The sequence below is a fragment of the Citrus sinensis genome, chromosome 7, assembly GCF_022201045.2.
Source record: "Citrus sinensis cultivar Valencia sweet orange chromosome 7, DVS_A1.0, whole genome shotgun sequence".
Lineage (NCBI taxonomy): Eukaryota > Viridiplantae > Streptophyta > Magnoliopsida > Sapindales > Rutaceae > Citrus > Citrus sinensis.
The window spans coordinates 7,200,498-7,207,800 of record NC_068562.1 but is presented as its reverse complement, the minus strand read 5'-3'; the positions used below and the strand labels follow the sequence as shown (position 1 = coordinate 7,207,800).

The window sequence follows — 7,303 nt, the reverse complement described above, 5'->3', positions numbered from 1 at the left end:
TTTTCAAGAATCCTATTATTTGCATTTTTTTTTTTTTTTGAGAAGGACAAATCCTATTTGCGTTTGGTTTATGTTATTTCCGTTTTACGGATTTGCCCTTGCAAGTTTTCTTACTTTGCACTCCTGGCTGGCCCTTTTTTTTTTTTTTTTTTTTTTTTTTTTATCTTATTAGCTTTTGAGGATTCAGTCAATTTTTTGACAGTTCGTTAACATGAATTTTTTTTTTTTGTTTGGGGGAGGGGGGGTATAATTTGGTCAATAATTTCATTTCAAACCTCAATTAAGTGTTTTTTTTCTTTTTTATGAATTTTTTTGACAATTTGTTTTTAAAATGTCAAGCTGGACATTTTGAAAATTTATGTTCACTATCCAAAAGACAATTTGTACTTTTTAATATTCAGATTTTAAAAAAATATTATATAAAATTATAAAAATATATAAATCTAACATAAATTATTAAGACCCAACACAAAAGTCCACGATTAAAGTCGAATACAAAAAATACATAGAATAAAACTACACGCACATTGGAAACTTGACCATCTATTTTCGAAATAATATCCTTATATGCTTAAAAGAGTGTTTTTTTTTTGTACGATTGCTAGCGGTAATCCAAATAATAAATATTAATAAAATAAATTCAGATAATTAAAATACTTTCAATTAATGAGATTGGAGAAGCCCAAACCCGGGCGGGGGCTGGTCTGAAACTGCTGACCGCACACACGGTTCGTGGCTTCGCGCATTTCGGGCTTCCTTCCTTGTTTGAAAAGCAATTTTATTCGTCAAAAGAAGTGCTTTTGTAATTTGATCTCGTTATTTCGGATTTAAAAGCGGACAAAAGATGAGGAAAAACAAAAACAAACACCGCGTATTTTAAGAGATGGGCTTTGCTAAGTGATTGGAGACCACACTGTGAAGAAAAAGAACGATCAAATTGAGAAGAAAAATCCATGTTTAATAGAGAATATTCAGGCAATAAGTGTTCCATAGTATAACCATCGGCAATTCAACTACAAATTGTGATATAATATTTCGATAATAAATTAATTTTCCTTGGAACTTTAAAAAGGTCATAAAAGTGAAATTGATGTGAGAACTAAAATAAGAAGACCATCTGAAATTTAAAATTTAACAGACGGTATCCGTAGAAGTCACTTACCACTGTAGGAATTAACAATTTACCATCGATTCTAGTTTTTCAAACCCATTAAACAAACTCTAAAACACCCATCAATTGCACATTATCCACCCCAAGTAAGCAATTGAGAAGAAAGCAAACACAGCCCTGAGGACATGTATCCAGGCTAGCATAGTTAAGAATCTGTAAGCTATGTTATGATGTTTTCCCAGGCACTTGGAAATACTATTAAACATTGTTTGTTAAAAGAAGCAGACACAGTTTCCCGGCATCACAGGTACTGTTCTTGTATCCGGACTCGGTTCTCTTCCCACCATAACCTTGCTTGCATTTCTCCAAACTTCTCTCGGCTGCGTCAAACAAATAGAATTAAAAGTGTAACTTGATCTGAAATGATTTTTGATAGACACATGAAGTTAAAACTATATTTGTGTTGCAGAAGGCTGAAGTCGCAGGCAAGAATCAGCTTTCATAGTACTAGCAAGAAAAATAGAATCTTTACTAAATTCTCATTTACCTGAACCTTACTCGTCTAAGCTCCCGAGCACCACCTGGAAGTGCTCTAATAGTGATGTAGACTCCTGGTTCATCCTGTTCAACCCATTCAGTCTCCATATCACTTGCATTACTTATGGAAACCTCTCCAGATCGATCACCCTCTCTTGATGAACTAGTCCTTGCTGAACCGTCTATTGATGATGTCTCAGTCTTGGCCCCACTAATGCTTGAAAGCTTTGGAGTTGAAGCGAGACCAGCTGAGTCATGACATAGGCGAGATTGCATTGGATGATGGTCAAGTGAATCTGATGAAGAATAGCCTACTCCCAGTGGGCGGTGGAAGTTCCGGGGGCGCTCTTTGCCCAGTGGAGGAGTCATGGGGCTGTCCTTAGCAGATTCAATCCTCGAGCTCTGCAAGAAGGCAGAAGGTGGTTGTGAACCCCAAAACAAGATCTATATTTGGATTTGTAAGCAATGATCCATTCATTGAATAGAGCCGGCCCCATAAAAGATGGTACAAAATATAAACTCAAACGACAATATTGCATAAAACAGTAACAACACCTCATCTTCAGATCTAGGTGAAGTCGGAAGCGGGACAGCTTGGCGGTTGAACCTTTGAACATTGTATAGTTCCATCACCTTTTCATAGCTCTCTGCCCACCATCTTTGAGCTTGCCATTTGTTAAACATTTCACGGCTGTTGAAATAAACAAAACAAATTAGCACTCCTAATCCTATGCGGGAAAGTAGAGCAAGAAGAAAGCTAAAGAATCAAATAAGCAGATTTCCACAAGTTTATAATAACAAAAAAATTCTAGATACTAGATACTTGAAACTCGATAATTAGTGCAGTTTATGACACTAATCAACTGTTAATATCACAAGACAAGACATACGAGCACCTTTTATAATAAAGAATTTATAGACAGGGTTTTCCTTATAGCACAATTCATAACGAAAATGATAAGCCACATACTAATTTCACATATTCATAATTTAATGGCAATATTCAAAGAATCCAACAGAATCTCTGACTAGAAGGTCCACGAAATCAGGAGAGGGAAAACTTTCAAGATATTTTAAACGATCCATCATCCAAAACTTCGAAATTGATCAATGCAGAATAGTTCACATTAATTTTTGGCACATAAAGAAACAAATACTAGTTAATGACAAGAGATGCCAGGATGCTTGTACAGAGGAACAAATTATTTTCAGAGTACCAATGCCATGGGAGGCCACTTTCTTCAGGTAAAGCAACTTTTTCTTGTACTTCAAAGGGCACCAACACAGACATGTGCACTAGACATATCTTTTAATCCTTACGCCTAGAATAGTTTATTAATTAATGTCCATCATTTTATGGCCCTCAGAAATTGTCAAGCAACTTGGCCGGAAAGAGAAAAGAAAAAGGGCATTTGAAATTTCAGTGATTTGACAGCATAATAAAGGTTGGAACTAATGTCTAATGAAATCAAGAGAACACAAAAATCCCCAGCTCATTCTGATCAAGGTCTACTTTGGTGAAGAGGAATATTATTCTAATTAGCCTTTCTTTTCAGTTAAGGAAAGCAAAGCAGAAATTACTGGAATCAAAACAGGAAGTGATGTGTGTGGGAGAGAGGCCACTCCAATCATGCAAGGTAAATTGATACAGAAACGTTTCACATTCAAATTCAGTGACCATAACATGGATGCAGGATCACCATTATTATTACCTCAATTAATGTAAGTACAACTGGTACTTTAATGCATGTACTAGAAACTCTAAAAGTTAGGACCATACTTGGTGGCCACTTCAATTATGCAAAATGAATGCTGCACAGTAACAAGTCACATGCAAATGTAATTGATAAGGAAATCAGAAATTGGAACCGAAAGCACCCATTACCTCTATCATGCCGAAAACATATTAGATTAGAACATAGTCAAGCAAATAAACATCTTTTGGTGTAACGACAAGAAGAATTATAATGGACACCACTACCAAACAACTAGGAACGTACCTGAATCGGATCCGCTTGAGATCATTCCCTCCTTCGGGCAAGGAAACAAAAGTGATAAGAACACCTGGCTCCACTTGTGCAACCCATTCCTTAGGCTCGTCTTCCTCCAAAAATACTACAGACTCTGTTCTTCCGCTCACTGATGCAGGTGTCCCTTCACCACTTGATAAGCCTTTCAATCTTGCTTCCATTTCTTTCCCCCACATCCTTGGCGTTGAGTTGGAACTCCCTGTTCTATGATAAGAACAATGAAACTTTGCCGAGTCTGAGGCAGCCTCGGAATCAACATAGTTTCCATTCTGGTTATGGCTTGATGATCGTAAACATGGCTTGCAGTTTCTATAGGCTCCTGATGCTTTCACTGCCATGTCCTTGATCTAAAAACAAGATAAAAAGAAAAAGAATAAAGGAATAACATTTTAAAACTTTTGAGAAAAGAGATCATAATAATTTTTAAAAAAACCATGGTAGTGTGTTTTTTCAAATTAGTTCTTATTCCAAATTTTGGAAAACTTAACCAACTAAACTACGCAGAGTAACTTTCAGTTGTGTCTACCTTTCTTTCCAGAGAGAAAAGATTAAAATTCTATATAGATGCTGAGAAAATGGAGCAAATAAAAAGTTCTCTCCTAAACTCTAATTTGGATACAGAAAAGAAAAGTAAAATTCTTGGTATTGCTTGTTCAGCTCTTAACAAATTCAAAATTTGTATCTCTGGCACCAATTAAGCCAGTAAAATTTCAAATTTTGTTCTTTCAGTTCGGCATATGATTTTTCTTCTTTCTCCCAAACTTTTCCAACAATCAAATAGGGCCTTCGCAACTTAAGCTTTTGGTTTTGGGCATCAGAATCATGAAATCAAAAAGTAAAAACCTCATTTCCCTTCGATGTTGCACATTTTCTCATAAAATAAGACAATTGAATAAAGCAAGGTCTTGTAGAACCTTCCCCCCCCCCCCCCTTCTTTTGTCCTACTACCTCCTATAAATAATTAAAGAAAAGAAAACCCCAACCCAGATTCTTCCAAAATTTCATTGCTTTTCTCAACAACAAAACAGTTCAAATAAAACAAACAAGTAGTGGAACCTTTTTCTTTTGTCCCCATCCTCCCTTGAAAAACAAAAGTACAAAAACTCCCAATTCAAGATCCCTCCTCTTATTCCCCCCACAATTATCCGGCAAACCAAACAGAGCCCAAAGTTACATTCACAGTCACTATTCTCTTTATATGAGAAGGACATAAAGTTCATCCTCAGTTTGGTTGCAGCAAAATAAAAGGAAAATAAAGGGGAAAAAAAGAAAAATCAGAATTCACATTAGTCCAGTTATCACTTGTTTCATTAGCCATTAAGGAAAAGCAAAAATCATTAGACCTAAAACCCCAAATCCTCAGTAATTCACCCAAAAAAAGATAACCCCTTTTTTAAGCAAAAACAAAAACACCCAAAACCGAAATTGCTCAAAATTTTCCCACATTTTATAACCCATCTTCTTCTTTATTCCTACAACTGTTAAATTTTCTCTCATTTTCTCAGGAACCAAACAGAAATAATGTTTTTTTTTTCCTCACGGAACTAATTAATTCGCTGATTAATAGCAGTAATACCTGAGCAGTGAGAGTCTTAATGGCTTGCTTAGTCCTGGGTGTCCCAACATCATCTTCCTCCTGAAGCTGCTGCCTTAAAGATCCTCCATTGCTTAACTGCTGATGTTGATGCTGATGCTGATTCTTTGAACAAGCTATACACGTCAGCATCGCCTCCCTATTCTATTCCACCTTCTATATCCCTCTACAAAAACCAACAACAGAACAACAAAATTATATCCATCCAAATCCATCATACGCAGTAGCAAACTACAAATCAAAATAACCAGTGCGGACTTCAATATTATCAACAAATACAATTAATAAAAATAAACACACACACACACACACACACACAGAGATCAGCTTCGCACAGAAAAAGAAGAGCTCATTCAAAAAAAATAAAATAATAATAAACTAAAGTAAAATTACTCAGAACTGCAGCTCACAAGTCTTATCCACCGTTAACTGACTCAACTCAACACACATAAGCGTAGACAAATTTTTTTTTTCCCTCCTCAAAAATGTATTACGTACACATTCATATAGACACGCGTGCTAGCTAGTTAGCTAGCTTAGCTAAGCTAGCGGTCATATATGCTTACATTGAAAAAGAAAAGAAAAAAAAAGGGAATCTTGAATTGTCAGCTCCAGTCGGAAAACTTGAAGAAGGGCTCTGATCAGAAACAGATCACGCGCACGACGCAAGAGAGAAAGCAAAGCAAAAGCAATTAAAAGAGGTGACCGTTAATGCGAATGCCTTAATGGGGAGACGATTATGATTAATTAATTAATAGTTTAATACATCAAGCAAGCCACGAGCCATGAATCATGGCGATGTGCAAGTGCAAGAGCTAAGCAAATAGTTGAGCCAATAAGGCTTCTTGTTACTGCCTGCCCTTCTTCAATTCATTTTAAATAATAATAATAATAATATATTATTATTATTATTATTATTATTATTATTATTATATTTTTATTTGTTTATTTTGAGCTCCCTGCTCACTCATCTTTTCTACTGACGCATGCATAATGCATTCATACACAGATGCAAGTGAGTAACAAACAAATTATACTCTCTCCGTCTCTCTCTCACACGAGTCAGAATAAATAAATAAACACACTTGTTTCAAAAAATAATAATAATAATAAATGAACACACAGCTATCCGAGTGAGAGAGAGAAAGAGAGAGAGAGCTGGCTATGGAGATTTGGGCAGCCAGCAAGTGGCGTATGATGTGTATTAATTTATTATTATTTTACAAATAACAAAAATAATAAGTAACTTCAAGAAATAATAATAAAAATAGTAAGCGAAAAAGGGTAAATCGAAAAAGTGAAGGAGGTAACAAATGGAAAAATGGAAGGGAGGAGGCGAGGATTCGGTGGCGGGACATGCGTGGGCCGCCCGGGCCTGCCTAGATTTGTGCTTAATTTTGAGGTGGCTTGGGGCGCCACCCTACCGAGCCCCTGGGTTTGACTGATTGATAGACAAAAAGCGAATCCACCATGTGGGCTCCACAAGCTGTTAAAGTTGGTGGCCCTCTGGGCTGTGGGCTCTCCCCAACCAGATCCTCCTATGCACCGACTACATGCAAATGCAATTTTAGGTTTAATAAAATGAAAACAAAAAAAAAAAAAAAATATATATATATATATATATATATATATTTGTAATATTTTTACAAATTATCGGAAAAATAATAAATATAAAATAGTGTAAAATTTCTATTTGCAATATGAGAGATGAGTTATGGCACCCATAATTAGGCGGATCTACGTCTAAATGACTATATCTCCAAAAATGCATTAAAAAAGATAAATCTCTACCAACTACGTAAAAATAAAAGGGTGGCCAGAACACTAATATAAACGTACATAAAATATAGTTGTTTATCAAAATTTTTGTCAGTGCTCCATCATTCTTCTATTCAATTTAAGCATTGCTTGTACGTGTTAGAAGAAAAATGGTTAGCTGCTTAAATAAATAGTGATTGCAATATCTATGTTATTAATTTATGTTAAAAAAAATGAGAAAACTCAAACCGTAATTAAAATTAAAATAAGGAT

At 35.5% G+C, this 7,303-nt stretch overlaps 1 protein-coding gene across 5 annotated transcripts; it reads right to left on the bottom strand.

Annotated features, from left to right (window-relative positions):
- Positions 1-1,063: 1,063 nt before the first annotated feature.
- On the bottom strand, positions 1,064-6,128 carry LOC102607875 (protein Brevis radix-like 2). Of its 5 annotated transcripts, none has more exons than XM_006465879.3 (6): positions 5,839-6,128; positions 5,255-5,438; positions 3,649-4,025; positions 2,204-2,339; positions 1,659-2,050; positions 1,064-1,491 (listed from the first exon to the last, which is right to left on the bottom strand). In XM_006465879.3, the coding sequence occupies exons 2-6, from the start codon at positions 5,402-5,404 to the stop codon at positions 1,413-1,415; spliced, it is 1,134 nt and encodes a 377-aa protein (XP_006465942.2). In that variant the 5' UTR covers positions 5,405-5,438; positions 5,839-6,128; the 3' UTR covers positions 1,064-1,412. The 5 variants fall into 5 exon arrangements, with proteins under 5 accessions (XP_006465942.2, XP_006465944.2, XP_024949420.2 ...); XM_006465881.4 differs by lacking the exon at positions 5,839-6,128 and adding an exon at positions 5,666-5,816; XM_025093652.2 differs by lacking the exon at positions 5,839-6,128 and adding an exon at positions 5,683-5,805.
- Positions 6,129-7,303: the final 1,175 nt, after the last annotated feature.